Here is a 16,884-nt window from a genome sequence, read left to right on the forward strand (position 1 = left end):
TGGCACCCGATATTTGAAAAGTGGCCAAGCCGTCAATGAAGGAAATCCCATACTTCTTCACAGCAGTTATTTCATTCCCGTCCAGATACCAAGATACTTTGATTTCAGGAGTGCCTGCTATTTGGCATTCAAAAGTTGTGGCCTGTCCTTTTCTCAACACCAGTACCGGGCTGGGCTTCTTAATAAACTGGGGAGGTTCTGAGCATGAAGAAAATGTAAGAAGAGTTTACTTTCTCAAAGAATAAGCCACCAGCTAGGGGAATTTATGCAACCCTCCTCCCCAAACAGAAGAGAATCGAGTCAAGGAAAAGAGACAGAAGATCCCAACCTTTTACAAAGAGAGTCGCTTTCGACGTTGCTGTGCCAACATCATTGCTTAGCTGGCAGATATAGGTTCCCGAGTCGGCGATTTTGGCTGAGAACAGCTCGAGCACACTTGACGTGTTATCCTTCCAAACCGAGCGGGCCGCACCCGAGTGCAACTCCTTGCTGTCTTTGAACCATTTAATAGTCATGGGAGTGGTTCCACCAACGAGCGCTTTGAACTGCACTCTAGCACGCGGGGCGACATCCTGTGACTGCGGCTTTTCGACAAAGTAAGGGGGTTCTACGAAGAGTAAAACAAGAAAGGGAGGCGAGGAGGAGTTATTTTAGAACTGAGCCAACCGGAGGCAGAAAGTGAATATCTTCTACTGGGACTAAAGGGAGAATCTCAAACCTTTGACGGTTAAGTATCCACTGCATTGGTTATGTCCTGCTTTATTTGTTGCAGCACAAGTGTAAGTTCCACTGTCCGTCCCTTCCAGCTGACTGATTTCCAGAAACGCAGTATTGTCGTGGAAAGAGAACTTGTATTTATCACTAGCTAGAATTTCCTGGTCATCTTTGAACCACTGGATGCTGATAGGATGAGAACCGGCCACGATGCATTCTAGGTCAATGAAAGACCCCTTAATGCTGTCCATTTTCTTTAGCTTTTTAGTGAACGAGGGTGGTATGATAAGATCTATTCGACAAAAAGAGCATATAATTCACTGTCAGCCTATCTCAGTTCTTTCATTTTTTATAGGACAACGAAAAGGTGAGAAAATAGTCAACTCCCCCACCAAAAGAGAAAGGAATACCAACCCAGCACATTAATGCTAGCTCTGCAACTGCTTCTCCCGACATCATTTTGGACCTCAAACGTATATTCTCCACTATCCTTCTTTTCTGTGGAAATAATCTTTAGGATGGATACAGTGTCAGTGACACTGATTTTATATTTCGGACCAAGAGACAATTCCTTTCCATCTTTGAACCATTTAGCTGAAATTTCTTTGGTTCCTGAGAATTTACACTGTAAAGTTGCTGGATCACCTTGAGTGACATCTATAGATACAGCTTCATCAGTGATGGTTGCAGGTTCTGAAGCAAACACAGGAAAGTGTGTGAGGGGAGGAAGTGTAAATATTTACCACCGAATGAAGTGGTCTCTGATTCACTTTATTCGAAAAAAAGAAGAATGTTTCTCAACTGACCTTTGACTGAGAGTAAGGCAGAGCATCTTTGTATCCCTGCATCATTTTTGGCCTGACAGAAATATTTCCCATCATGCCTTACTTCGATGCCAGTTATGTAGAGGGTAGCCACATTGTTCTCAAATGTCATTTTTATGTTGTTATCTTCAATGATTTCATCATTGTCTTTTAACCAAGATACACTGATGGGTTCTGAGCCTTTAAGAGTTCCCTGGAAAGCTACTGTGCCACCTCTTAGTGAACTAATGCTTTCAATCTTCTTTACGAATGATGGCGGTTCTGTTAGGAAAAAAAAATGAATTCTCAATAAGGTGCCAGCACAGGACAAAACTGGTAAAAAAAAACAAAAAAAAAACCAAAACGAAACCTTGAATTCTTTTTAGGCCCTCAAATTATACCTGTGTTAATGGATACTAACCTTTTAAAGTCACTACAGCACTGCATGTGCTGCTACCAACTTCATTTGTAACTCTACACTGGTATTCGCCGACATCTGAAGCGTTAAACTTGAGAATCTGAAGGCTAACCAGTTTATCCTGAATGAAAGTTTTGTACTTCCTGCCACTTCGCAGAGTTGTGTTGTCCTTAAACCAAGTGATCTCATAGGGAGGTGTGCCCGCTACCTCAGCAAGCAACATCACATCATATTCTTTCAGCACTTCGATTGGCTGAAATTCTTTGGTAAAGTAAGGCGATTCTATGGTACAAAGCAGATAGTTTTTAAAAGAGTTAGGCTTTGGAATGATTTGAACCGGGTCCAAAAGTAAAATGGCAACATTAAACACAAACCTTTAACTATGATTATACTACTGCAGTGATCTGTGCCAGCTTCATTCTGAGCCTCACACATGAATTCACCACTGTCTTCAACTGAAATATCACTGAGTGTTAAAACTGCAGTCGAGTCCCGAAAAGACATGTGGTGTTTGCTGCTCTCTTTAATTTCTCGATCGTTGGAGAACCATGTTACTTTAATTGGAGGGGTGCCGGTTACTGTACAAACCAGTTCTGTGGCATCTCCCTTTCTTAACAGGCAGGATGGTTCTAACTTTTCGACGAAGGTGGCAGGCTCTGTGGGAGGAAGACAGGTTATCAAGAAGAGGCGCGAAGAAGGCATGAAGAAATGGGGATGGCAACAAACTCAAATGTATCAAGAAAAAGCAGAGCCAACCTTTGACAAACAAGGTAGCGGTGCATTCCACTGCTCCAGCAACATTGCTGACTTTACAGGTGTATTGGCCCGAATCCAATGTCTTGACGGAATAGAGCTCTAAGGAGCTTTCTAAAGCTTCTTTGGTGATATAACAGGTCCCGCCGGAAGCCAGTTCTTCATTGCCCTTAAACCATCGGATTGTAAGAGGGGTAGATCCCATGAAAGTACTTTTCAGGCAGACCGCGGTGCCAGGCAGGGCCTTCTGGGACTCGGGTTTCACTACGAAGCGTGGTGGCTCTGAAGAAGAGTTACAAGAAATCATCTAGAGAGTAAGAGGCAGGCTCTACAAGGGAAGACTTAGTCATGCAATACTGTGAGGCAAGAATGAAAAGTTCCTCAAACCTTGTACGACCAAGGTCCCGCTGCTGTCTTTGCTGCCCACCGAATTGGTGGCCCGGCAGATGAAATTTCCCGCGTCACTCAGTTCCACTCTGCTTATGTCCAAAGAGGCCGTGCCTTCCACGAACGCGATCCTGTATCTGTTGGTAGAGGTTATCTCCTTGCCATCCTTAAACCAGGACACCCTCATCGGCAGCGAACCGGCTATTTTGCAGTCTAAGTGGCAGTCACCACCAACTACACAGTTCACCGTCTTCAAGGGTTTGGTGAAGAGTGGAGCGATGTCACGATCTGTTCATGGCACAACACAGAAGGAAGTCAGAAAGGGGAACTCTTGTTGGCTTTACGGGTTGTGAAGTGGGAGATTAGGGTGCCTTGCCAAAGTAAATACCAACCTAATACGGTAAGAGTCGTCTCACAGGAGCTGCTGCCAACTTCATTTGAGATCTCAAAAGTGTACTGGCCACTGTCTTGCAGCTCGGCGGAATAAAACTTGAGTTGCGCAACATTGTTCTTAAAGTTCAGCCTGTATTTTTTACTGGAAACCATTGGACGCCCATTTCGAAACCACTTAGGTTTAAGTTCTGGAGTTCCTGTGACAGTATATTCCAGGGTGGCTGGATCTCCAGCTGTTACCTGAACTAATTCTGCCCTTTCAGTGATTTTGGCAGGCTCTATAAAGGAATTAAAGAGTTGTCATTAAGAATGGTGCTCGGGCTCAATTTTAAATGAAATTGGGAAGTAAAAGCGAAAGGCTCCTACACTAACCTTTCACAGTTAAGTCCCCGATGGAGGTTTGGCTTCCTGCTTCATTTTCTGCCAGACAAGTATACTTGCCACTGGAGCTCACCTGGACGTCAGAGATCAGTAAATGGGCAACCCCATTTGAAAAGCTCACTTTGATTTTGTCGTCTTCTTTAATGATCTCTTGTCCCTTCATCCAGGTTACGGAAATCGGTTCTGAACCTTTCACGACAGCTTGTAAGGTGACTGTCTGTCCTGCGAGAGCGGTAAAGTCTTCTACTTTCTTTAGAAAAGATGGTGGCTCTGATTTAAAGAGAAGATAAGCTCGTTTATTATCAAGGGTTTTTCTGGCTTTCTAGTGACCCATTTCAAGTGACAGATCAGTTTAAATTTTTGATGTGGTGTTATGCTTTTACGATACTCTGTTATTTTGAAGTATGGGATATTTCATTCATTCATTCACTCAATCGTACTTATTGAGCGCTTACTGTGTGAACACTGTACTAGGCACTTGGAAAGTACAAGTTGGCCACATATAGAGACGGTCCCTACCCAACAGCGGGCTCACAGTCTAGAAGGGGGAGAGTGACAAGAAAACAAAGCAATTAGACGGGCATACCTAGAAGATCAGATGGCTATTTAGGAAAGAATTACATTTGGCTATCATTAACAGGAGAGGAGAAGATACAAGGACCTTTTGGGGTAATTGGCATCTGATGGGTTATCCCTTGTAATCAGGTGTAAGGATTGTTGCCAGATTGGTGCCAGATTGTTTGAGTAATTGAGGAAGCTGGTTTTGTTCCCAAGAGCAGGGGGTAAGATTACAAACAAGATGTAATTTAAAGAAAAGATAAGAGGGGAAGAGCACTGCAAGCCAGAAGTCTTCCATTATGCTTTTATATCTAAAAAAAACCTTATTTCACTCACCTTTTAGTATATGGGAAGCAAGACAGCCACATTTGCCGACTTCATTAGCTACAACGCATTCATATTCACCGACGTCGGCACTGTTGAAGGAGAACACCTCCAGGGAAACAAGAGACTTCTGAGAGAACAACCTGTATTTTTTACTACTTCGAATTTGCTTCTTGTCTTTAAACCAGCTAATTTCAAACGGTCCCGTGCCCGTGACCTCACACTGAAGAACGGCATTTGCTCCTCTCACTATCTCTGCAGGTTCAAGCGTTTTGACGAAAGAAGGGGGCTCTAAAAAGCATTAAAGGACCAGTAAATGATTAATCATGGGAAAAGGCAAAGAAACAACTTCTGTTGTCATTTTAATAGCAAGGGCCAATAACTGTGCAAACAAACCTTTGACAACTATTTCAGTGCTGCAGCTGTCACTGCCCACATCATTAGCTGCTTCGCATGAGTAAGTTCCACTGTCTTCCACTTTCACATCCATGATATCTAACACCGCCTCCGAGTTGACAAAAGACATCCTGAGTGTGTTACTCTCACTAAGCTCTTTGTTATTTTTGAACCAAGTAACTTGGATCACTGGCGAGCCTTTGAGTCTGCAATGGAGGCGTGCTGCTTCTCCTGGGAGCAGTAAATAAGATGGATCCACCTTCTTCACAAATGATGGTGGCTCTGAAGAAAGATTGTAAAAAGAAAGACACCTGAAAAATGTGCCTTCCCGATGGAGGTGAAACAGAAGAGCAGCAAAAAAGACACATATGCTCATAAGATTTTAACATCAATCTTGGGAAAAAAAGGTTTCAGGGACCTCTTCCCAGCCCGTAATCCCAGCAACTATTCCAGGTCCTGAGCAGTTTGGCGAGAACAAGATATCCTGGATTCAAAGAGGCTTTTGAAATTCCTTGGAGGGACAAGTCTTCCAAGGAATTATACAATGATATAAAGAGGACAGACAGGGAATGCAAACACAACAGAGAAAAACATATTCCTGGGGAAACACAAAACGTTTTGCAAATGTAGCTATCCTCCAACAAAAGCACTTGCCATGGAATGAAGTTTCTGAATTAAGGAATCAGGCGTCATCAACCCCTCCCCTGCTGGTTGAAATTAGGGAATGTTTTCCTCTTCTTAGCTCTTCCCGCCCCCAAAGAAGAAGGAAAGACCATTAACATTCTTACCTCGGATAGTGACAGTTGCAGAAGAGGAGCTGCTTCCAGCCTCATTCGAAACAGTGCAGACATAGTTTCCTGAGTCCTTTAATTTGGCCAGAGGAATCTCGAGGAATGCGACTTTGTCTTCAAAACTGATCCTATAGTCTCTTCCAGGGGGGATTTTCTGTCCATCTTTACTCCAGGTCACTGTCACCTTCCTGTCTTCATCTACTTGGCACTCTAGACGGAGCTTCTTATTGATCGCCGACTGCAAGGGGACCAGTTCTTTAATGAAATGCGGTTTATCGATGATGATCAGTTCGGCTTGGCAGGTGTCCGCTCCAAACTTATTGGAGGCCTTACAAGAGTAAATACCCCTGTCATGGGTTGTAAGATTCAAAAGCTCTAAGAAGTGCTTGTTGTCCACATCAGAAATCTTGCAGTTGATTGAAGGAGACACGACTGAGCCATCTTTCTGCCAAATGGTGTCAATCACAGGGGTTCCTGACACCGTGCAGAGGAATTTTGTGGACTTTCCCACAAAAGTAGTGACTGATTTAGGTCTGGACAGAAAGGTTGGAGGATACGCCTCTGCAAGAGAAATGTTTGAATCATTACATTCAGTTTACTCCCCACCCGGGTTTTGTATATATTGTCTAGTCCACAGCGAAGAAAGAGAAAAGTCATTACATCATTTGAGAGTTTATTGTTCAGTAAGAAAGCACTGCAGAAGGAAAGGAAATCACATCCTTTTGACAGCTAAGAGACGGTGCAATTTAAATAGGTTGATTAGAAAGTCTACAAAAGGTATTTGTTCAACAAAAGTGGTGAATCAGCAAAAGATTTGCTGTTCCCATTGATCGATTAGTTGACCTGGAGTCTGGTACACTGTATCTATTTAGCTGTGATAACCCTTAAGTTAAAAGAAAGGCCGACGAAAGAATATCAATGGCTTTATGAAAGAGGAGCTTAAAATCCTTGCTGTCTTCTGAATAAGGAAAAGAGCTGCAAGGAGCTAGAATCTTCTTCATAATGAGGGATGCGTTACCCTCTTCCACTTCCCCTTACCTCTTACACCTTGAATAGGACTGAGCTTTGGGCTACATTTCCAGTTTCCTCAATCTTGCAGCTCCTTGCATTCCTCTTCAGCAACAGAAACTGTATTTCTGTTGCTATCTGGCTGAGGGGAAAACCTCCGGTGCCCATTCTACCCAAATCTAGTGAGAAGACTGAACAGTAATGATATAACCAATAGTGACGGATGCACTGGTAGGATAGCACAGGGGAAAGTGACGCCCTTTCCCCAACATTTATTGTCCTCTTCAGAGAGGGATTCACTTTGGGTGGCCAGAGGTTACCAGGAAATGTGATTTTCAGCTGGCCAGTCCCCAGAATGGTTCTGATATGGTACTGGATGCTTTTTCAACCAGTTTATTTAATTTTCTGTACCAAGTGACTCCTATCACTGCATTCCAAGGTTCAGATGCTGTACCTGGACCAGTGATGGGAAGGAAAAGGCGCTGGAGCAATTAGAATAATAATTAATAATAATAAATAAATATGGCATTTATTAAGCACTTAATATGTGCAAAGTACTGTTCTAAGCACTGGGGAGGTTACAAGGTGATCAGGTTGTCCCACAGGTGGCTCACAGTCTTAATCCCCATTTTACAGATGAGGTAACTGAGGCCCAGAGAAGTTAAGTGACTTGCCCAAAGTCACACAGCTGACAATTGGCAGAGCCAGGATTTGAACCCATGACCTCTGACTCCAAAGTCCGTGCTCTTGCCACCGAGCCATGCTGCTTCTCTAATTGGAAGCATCAGGGTACCATGGAACAATCATCTAGGTGCAGGGCCAAATCAAGAGGATTTCCACAAAATGGTGGCCATATGATGTCATCACATCACACTGCATGTTGGCATAGTGGGTGTGACCTCATGGATGCTTTGGGGGCTGGCTTCTCGGAGTGACCCCCCACTAGGGACCCTAGGGTAACTCCGGGGCAGCCGCTTCCCTTTTTCCCAGTGCCCACCCAGAAGCACATAGAGGAGCAATGGTGGATGTGCTGAAGGCTGAATCGTGGCTCAGTAACTTTGCCATCTGGGCTCCAGTGCTACACACCTCTCCAGTGGATCCCTTTCCCACCTGCTGCTTAGCCCAGTGGATGCAGAAGGGGAGATAGCTCTGCCCCAGCCACCCACATACAAAGGCATCTCCCAGCAGGAAGAAGACATCTAGTTCTCCACTACAAGGAGAGATGGAATTGACAGAAACCATAAACACTCGGTATGCATCTTAGCACCAAGAAGCTCAGATGGAGGGGAACAGCTGCTAAAGGCCTAGGACCCGAAGAGAGACCTGAGTCAGGAATGGTATGGAGAGGTCTTCGATGCATAACCCTGTTGAGAGTAGTTTAGAATTGGGGACACAAGTTCAAGGAACACCACTCCTCCTCCTGAAATTTCCCCTGAGATGGCATCCCTGCTCCTTGAAAGGCAGAAATAGTAGATGAGTCTTCTTTGAGCCTAGACTGCAGTCTCAGTAGCCCTGTTCACACCCAGAACCAAATCCACCTAACAACATCCCTTGGAGAAAGGTAAAAAACAGTTTCGTTTTTCTTATAAGGAAATTCAGGCCCTGAAGGGCTTCATCATTACTCAAATTCATACCGTTAGAGGAAAAATGGGTAAGAACAAAATGGATTTAGAGGCGGTCATTTGTAGAGGTTGCCGATGTGAAGGAATCATCATTTCTTGGCTCCATCTAGACACACCTGCCACTTTCCTTTCCCAACAGTGGAGATGTCCAGCAGCTCAGGGCTGGATTGAGGTGGTAAGCAATGAAAGGTGCTGCAGCAGGGAGGCACATGGTGGGGGGTGACCACATGGGACTCTCTATAAATGGTGGCCACCTGGCCTTTTTCAAAGATGGTGGCGGGACTGAAGCGTCTAAGCTGGCATCTCAGAGCTAAGCTGCCTGGAATGCCTGGTTGAGAGATAGCCATGGAGGCATCATGAGGAACATGGAAGTGGCCATTTCTACCCTGCTTCAGAGTGGCAGGGGGTCTGATGTCGGCTCTAAGCCGGCAAGCAGGTCTCTATTAAACCTGTTTGGTGTTTGGTCCAGGGAGTGATACAACATAGGAGCAGAGCTATGGGGCAGTTTAGGGTTCTAGTTTCTTCGGGACAACCAAGATGGACCAAGCAACACTGGCCAACCTCTTTGCTACTCTCTACCCAGGACCTTGGAATGGAAAGAATATATTTTGGTGGTTCTTTATTTTAATATATCTGCAGATGAGGCATAACTGAAATTCCATCTTACCCCCCTAGTGATCAGTCCTCCCAAGTCACCCATTTAATGATGGTCAACCACGTTCTCACACATTAAACAAACTAGAGCTGTGCATTCTTTTGACAAAATGAATGCAACATAACCAGCTCTTGATAAAATTTTCAAGAGAATGAGCTATAAAGCTTTTTCAAAGTTACTCCAGAGTTGTTTAGTAAGTAAGTCTGACACTACTGCTCCAACTTAGTAGCATCTCTTCAAGGATTCTCTCTCACTCATTCTCATGAAATGAGCATTGTCTATTGATATCATTTAACATCATTTTCAAGTGAATGAGGAATTTTCATTTTTTCTCTTCTTGATGCAAAAAAAAAGGAAACTCATATACCTGCTTTTCATGCTAAACTGTCTCCACAACAGTAAGACATTGCTTTCTAAGCAATGCATTAACTGTTGCTTAGAATGCTCATTAAAGGGGCTTCCTGTTATGTTCATTGAACAGGGGAAATATAGCAGCATCATGACCTTAAGGGTGTGAGGGTGAAACCTCTCTGTTCCAGGGTGCAGGTGCACTAAACCTAAGAAAGATAATCATGAGAAGGAAAATTATTCATGCAACTTACCAGTCACTGTTAAGGTAGCTGTGCAGCTTACGCTCCCGTACTCATTTGAAGCTTTACAGCTATATTCACCACAGTCAACTACTTGAGTTCTCAGGATCTGCAGAGTGGAGGTATAGTTTGTGGTCTGTAATGAACACTTGTCGCTCTCATAAATTTCACGTCCAGCTTTGAACCACTGGAATCGAACATTGGGCGCGCTCTCAATCTCACAAGTGAATTTAGCCAGATGGCCCAACGCGACTTCCAGAGACTCGATTCTCCTCTTGATTATCGGGGCAGCTAGAATCAAGACACAGGTTCATTAGATTGCCTCTGGACTGGAGCGAGGGATGTTGCGAAATTTGCGTTCAGATACGGGAGCCGTTAACGAAGTGGGCAAGTGGCATTTGTGAAACAGACATTAGCTGTCCAAAGACGGTGACCGAAAATAAAAAACAACTGTGGAAGATGGTAGCAGACAGTAAACATCATCCAACCTACTTAAGAGTTACTTTGGAGTGAATAATGAAATAGAGGAATGATTAAATTGTGATAGTAACATGCATAGCAATATGGCATATATACTTTTATATACCATGTTGGCCTAAAGTCCTGAGAAAGAGAAACGTGAAGGTGAAATGTTATACAATACCTGTGGCAATGATAGAACACACCAATCATGGTTTTGAGGGTTTAGGGATGAAAATGTTGATCAATTATATCTGACAAAAATTTGCAGTAGCTGCATTCTCTTTACATTCAATTACTCAAAAATTGCTTTCATGAAAAATACATCAGATGAGGATTGAAATATTGGAAGGATCACAAAAAAGCACAAATTTAGAAAATAAAGGAGGGTTAGAAATTGGCCAAGAAGACAAAGGAAAAAAGATTTTAAAACCATGATTTGTTCTATCATCAGCTCTTGTCTTCTAATTAAGTATAACTACTAGTGACACACAGAAAAAAAGATAATCGGTGAGGTAGTCTATTTCTAGACACAGCTGTGAAGATTAGAAATTGATATTTCATCCTCATAATCCAACCTCTTTTAACTATTGTGAGTTTCGCGGAAGTTGATGTTTTTCCACCATCGTTCTGTGCCTCACAGGTATAATCTCCTTGATGCCCCTCCTGGATCACTTTGTTGATTTCTAGTGTATAGGTTTGATCATCTTGTATACACTTGAATTTTTTGTCTGAAGACAACAGTTTATTCTCAAAATACCAATTTACCTCTTTGGCATTCAGTATTACAGTTGAAAGTCTTACACTATCATTTTCCTCAGCAACAGTGTCTACCAAATGCCTGCGTATGACAGGACAATCCCTGTTAGCTGAAGACTTCTCTGGTTTCTGGGCTGTGACACTGTCCCCGGTATCTTTTTCAAACTTTGACTCTTTTTTCTCAATCATTTTCACAATCTCCTGTGGTTTTTCAACTGGGAGGGAACCAGAAAGAATCTCTGATGTGGCACCTATATCCCTAACATGACTTTCCACACTAACACAGTGGACTTCTTGATTTGAGACAAGGCTTCCGGACTGAACTTCGGGTTCGGTGGTTATTTCGACCTCTTCCGGTTCTATTAAATCTGAACAGGAATCAACCCCTTCACTTAGACTGGGTTGTTCTGCAAGTAGCACATGTTTTTCCTCACAAACAATAGACCACAAGGCATCTTTAAGCTGTGTCTTCAAATTAGCTGTCTGAGGATTGATACCCTCAAGGGTGATGGTGAATTCTTCGGTAATGGAACTTCCTGTAGTGGTACCGAGATACGTGCACATTACGATCTTAGGTTCTTTAGTAACTTTTACAGTCTTGACTTCAACTTTCTCAATGTCCCTCAGCCATTCAGAAAAGAGGATGGGTTGTTCTCTTGCCACAGCAACTTTTAGGGCTCTTCGGATCTGTGTCTTTATGTCTAATTGGGCTTGTTCGGGAATGTCAGGGGCCAACTGCTTTTCCTTATCAAGAATACCATTTTCCTGTACTTCGTGAACATTCTGAGCTTCCTTGGGTTGTTTTACAGCTTGTGTCATTTTCGTTTCTGAAGCTGTCATGTCAGCAGCATGCTCTTCCCCTAGTACTCGCTGTTCCTCTAGTGCTAGAGGAATCCTTACCGACTGCCCTTCCTGAATCCTTACTGCAAAATCTTGCTCTGCACCTTCCAGTCGGTCTGCGCTCTCTACCAGAACACCTTTTTTTTCCACGTGTACTGGTTCTGAGGGAAATTGGGGTTCACACTTCATCTCAAAAGCCAAGATCTCTGTCTCCTGAAAAAGTTCCATTGGTCCCTCTACTAAATTTTGACTTCCCGTTAGAGAGGGTAACTGCAAAGCCATTTGGTGCTCTTCTTTTTGAAGAGATGCTCTTTGTTTTTTCTCTGAGGCTTTTATCACCTCTTCTTTTGGAAGAGGAATCTCTTCAGTCACCTGGCTGGAATGGACCCGCACTTGCGGTTCAGTTGTAGATCTTAGAAATTCCCCTTCTGTGGTAGCTGGCAAAATGACAAGTTGTTCAGCTGGTAATGTGCCATTTTCTTCTGTGGTCACAGCCCTCTGAAACATTTTCTCAGTACTAGTTGAGGCAGCTTGGGATGGAGGTTTATGAAGAGACAGAATGTCTTCTTTTGGGAGTGTTATCTCTGTCTGCATCACCTGTGGCTGCAGTGTGGGAGAGGGTTCTTCAGTCAACTGACTAGGCCTCACCTCATCCATGGCAGGAAATTCAAGGGAAACTTCTGAAGATAGGGTCTTTTGCTCTTCCACGACCATAGATTCCAGCAAGGTTGGGCTTTCCCCCAAGGTTGCTTGATCTTCGATGACCAAGGCGGCATTCAAAATGGTGTCTTGTACGTAGGATGTGATCTCTTGTTCTGAGTAAATTACCTTGACATCATGTCCCGTTGGTAACATTTGGAGGGAATCCATTTCAGGGGTGCAGGGCTCTGCAAGAAGGGCTTGACTTGTTTTTCCTTGGGGAGAGGAATCAAGCCCTTCATGAAACACAAGCAATTCTGCCTTACACATGGATTCACCCCAAGTGTTTACTGCTTTACAGATATATAGTCCAGCATCTTCACTTTGAGGATTGTTTACAATTAATGAGCCTGCACCATCTGAATGCTGAATGATGGTATAATATATATTTGTACAGAGCTGGTCATTTCCCTTAAACCACTGAATTTCAGGAACTGGTTCACCAGTGACTATGTAGTCGAAAATAGCAGGAACCCCTCGAGCACACTGAATAGGTTTGAGCTTCTTAATGAAGAGGGGAGGAGAAGGCCTGCCCCTCTTTTCCAAAAGTTCCCCTATTTCTGGTTCCCCCACTCTTTCTTCACATTCCTCCACTACCTCTTTATGAGTTATCTTTAGAAAAGCACTGCATGCAATCTTGCCATATTCATTACTGGCAACACAAGTATACTTTCCCTCATCCTCAGATTTTGCATACAGAATGATCAGGCTATAATCATTACCATCAAATACAAATTTGTAGTCTGTAGAAGATGTCAACTGGACTCCGTTACAGAACCACTGGATTTTAGGTTTCGGAATGCCAGTGACCGTGACCGAAAGTTTGGCTACATCTCCTAAACTTATTTCAGTGTCAGAAACCTGTCTGATGAACATGGGAGCACTGCCTTCCCTACTGGGACCAAATTTGGCAGAATAAACTGAAGCTTCAGACAAAAGTTCAGGTGTTACATCTTGGCCTGGTAATTGGAGGTCGGTGCTTTCTTCCTCAGCAGATGGAACAATAGAACTAGAAAATTCTGTATGGGAAAAAAAATGATTACAGTTTCACCAAAATGCTTCATTTGGGCCTGCCAGCTAGTAGGCTACAGAAATAAACAAGTAAAAGGATCCAAAGGTGCACAATGTTGGAGGTTACTAACAACATTCTTGAAAACATAAATCATTTTGGACTATTATGCACAATTCACATTATGTATAGATTCCACTTCACACATATTATATATGTACCGATATTTTAACTTGTATTTTGAGAAAAAATTCATCTCTGTGATATGGGGATTTACTAGAAAATAAAAGCTACAAAACAAACATTAATGCTCTCTTCTTAGAATTTCCTTTTTGTCAATAGCTCTTCCAGTACTTAACCATTTAAAATAATGTATTTGTAAAAGAAGAGATTTCCAAACTCTGTAACGCAATCCCTGATGATCTCATTGCACTGGAATCACCTTTTTCACATTTTGTGAATCTAGTGCATAACCTATTTGAATATTCTCCTTGTGGTGTCAATGTCTTTCTTTTTTTAAAAAAGAATAATCTGAAGTCCTTAGTTAATGAGTAACCCAAAAATCACAGGGCCAGTTTCTCTTCTTGCTCCTTCTTCCTACAAAACTGATCGAAGTAAAAGGAATTCTGGGGATACAAAATGTCCTCTGGGTTTGGATTGGATCCAAGGGGGTTCAGAGCCCCTGGTCTACTCTTAGCTCTCAGGATACTGTTTGATGTTACCAAGGTTAAAAGAGAATTTAAGATCTTTGGGTTCTGTGAAAACTCTGCAGTAGCCTACATCTTCAAGCTTTTTTTTACAATGCTTCTTTGGCCTGTGTCCACCTAGTCACTGTAACTATGAGACGTTGCACAACATAATAGGTGAAAGGCAATTTGGTTGCAAAAATGAAAGAAAGAGACAAAAAGAGAAAGAGCTCAAATACTAGCAAATACTAACTAGCATAATAATATCCTCTAAATAATACACAATTGATCTAAAGTGTAGTTCAGATTTTCATGAACAGATTTTCATCTGTGTCTTTCATTTTCTTTCCTAGGCTCTTGCAGGAGAAGCAGTACTTAAGGAGAAGAAATGCTAGGATTGGATTAAAAAATGCTTCTCAAGCCATCAACTACATTCTGATTTTATGAGGTCAACAGAAATATTTGGGAAATCACAAAAGGTAGGTTAGATAAAAGGTAGGTCTCCAATCTGGAGTTCATTAAAACCTCCCAGTTCTCTCAAACAATTAGAAAAAAAAAAACATTACTAGAGGAAAAAAAGCATGAGTTGAGGGGGGTGGTGGTAGTAGCACTTTTGGCAGGCAAGGGGAGCTTTAGTGGCACTGCCAATGATTCATCCTTTGGAGATCCACTCTGCAGAAAACTTCATGCGTTTTTATGCTGTTTCTTTGGCCTGTGTCCACCTAGCCAGTGTAACTGTGAGCCTTTGCACAATACGATAGGTTGAAAGGCAATTTGGTTACAAAATGAAAGAAAGAGACAGAAAAAGAAAGAGCTCAAATACTAAGATTTGAAAGTATTTTATTGTATAGGAAAAGCTTTTACAGCAATATTTAAGACTAAACAAAATGCTATTTTAAAAGCAACAGAACAAGACACAACACTCAATCTACCTAATAACCTGTACAAAGAAATACTAACCTTGTTGTATTTCATCATTCCCATTTAAGGATTAATGGTAGAAGGCATAATTATCGTGCTTATTGCAAAAAGGAGCGCTGGCCAAAATCATCCATGTAGAATGAAAATGACATTTTAAAAGCCCGTATAAGTAGGCCTCTATTAGTATCTTGAAAATGTCTGCCAGTTTCTCATGCATATGATACTTGCCCTGATCTACACCGGTTAAGTGAAATGGTGAATTGAAGTAATTATTCGGAAAGAACAAGCGAAATACCCAGTTAACCTCAGTGATTTGGATATTTCATAGAAATATAGGGATTGTTTGGTTTGCATAATCTGGTAAGTGCCTCAGTTCCCAAGTCCACCCTGCTAGAGAAGATCCACTGGGAGTATATTTACTTTTTAGTTCTTTGGATTGATAATCTTCTTTTTCTAGAGGTGTCTCTACCTCCTAGAATACCATTATATCTGAAAAGGATATGAATACAGGTATAAAATGAAACTCTTCACTCGCCATGATATTGAATTGCTTTGATTTGCTTTTCTTCACCTAATAATAATTGTAAAAATAGGAAAAGGTACGTTCAACCTCGAAATTGCAATCACCTTAGCTAATGAAGCCAATGCATTGGTATGTGTTCTAGTTCCATTAAATTTTATGGCCAGTCATAGGTATACAATAGCCTGTCTTGCCATAGCTCAATTGATTTCTTTGGTAATGTAGTAACAGTGAACTAACTCTTTCCATCCACAGTCAAAGACCAAACAAAACTTGATGGCCAAAATCCATTGCAGATCTTCTGATCTCTACAATCATTTTCCTCAATCTCCTAAAAACCAATTTCACCAAAGGAAGCTGCTAAACCATTCTACACATTTATATTATCATTAAGTGATGAATTTATCTAGTAAGCAAAATGTTTCTCATGCTCAGGCAGTTAACCACATTATTTTGTGGGTAAGGACCATGTCTACCAAACACTTAGTAGAGTGCACTAGCACAGGAATTGCTCAATAAGTACCACTGATTGATTATTCTGATCATATTCTTTTGCAGCCACACCAGGAGAGAGACCCAAATTTTCCTTGGAGTGGACAACACGCTTTCCTCATGCTACCTTGTTACCTACATCTCCAGGCCTTTCTGCTGTCCCATTCCACTAGGGAGCTGGATCTATGACCATAAGACAGACAAGAGATCTGCTCTGAGCAGTGAAGACTTAACTTGTACCAGGTCCCATTTGAACCTTATTCTTTAAGTCAATTCTGTGGACCCCAACCTATAGTTCTAGAGTATCTAGGTTACTCTGGATGTCTGAAGAAGGAAAAAAATGTTGAGCCCCAAATAAATTCCTCAGTTAATGATTAGTATCTACTGAGAAATGCCATTACTGGGTGAGACCAATGGTTTCACCACGCGGCATTCCTCTAACAACAGTAGCTAGAGGATGCTTAAAAGGAATCACGTGATAGTCGACCTGAACATCGACAACTTCCTTGACATGGATTTGCAGGTTTTCTTTTTATTTCAGGACTTCATATCCTATGAGGACAACATCAACAGTCCTGCTATACTTTCTGCGATTTTGAAGGCTACTAGCATTTTTGTGCGAGAGACCCACCGTTAAGTATCTGGGAAATATTAGAAATGTTGAACATGCAAGAATGTTATTAAACATGAATGTATTTTGGCTTAA

General features: G+C 42.1%; 1 protein-coding gene across 1 annotated transcript in view; it reads right to left on the reverse strand.

Annotated features, from left to right (window-relative positions):
* The window catches only part of TTN (titin), a 326,517-nt gene that overhangs the window by 224,711 nt on the left and 84,922 nt on the right, over positions 1-16,884 (reverse strand). The window contains exons 46-47 of the mRNA XM_038751738.1: positions 10,831-13,569; positions 9,806-10,084 (exon numbers count right to left, since the gene is read on the reverse strand). Coding sequence (XP_038607666.1) covers positions 9,806-10,084; positions 10,831-13,569 — 3,018 coding nt within the window. The remainder of the gene's footprint in view (positions 1-9,805; positions 10,085-10,830; positions 13,570-16,884) is intronic.

The sequence above is a fragment of the Tachyglossus aculeatus genome, chromosome 9, assembly GCF_015852505.1.
Source record: "Tachyglossus aculeatus isolate mTacAcu1 chromosome 9, mTacAcu1.pri, whole genome shotgun sequence".
Classification (NCBI taxonomy): domain Eukaryota; kingdom Metazoa; phylum Chordata; class Mammalia; order Monotremata; family Tachyglossidae; genus Tachyglossus; species Tachyglossus aculeatus.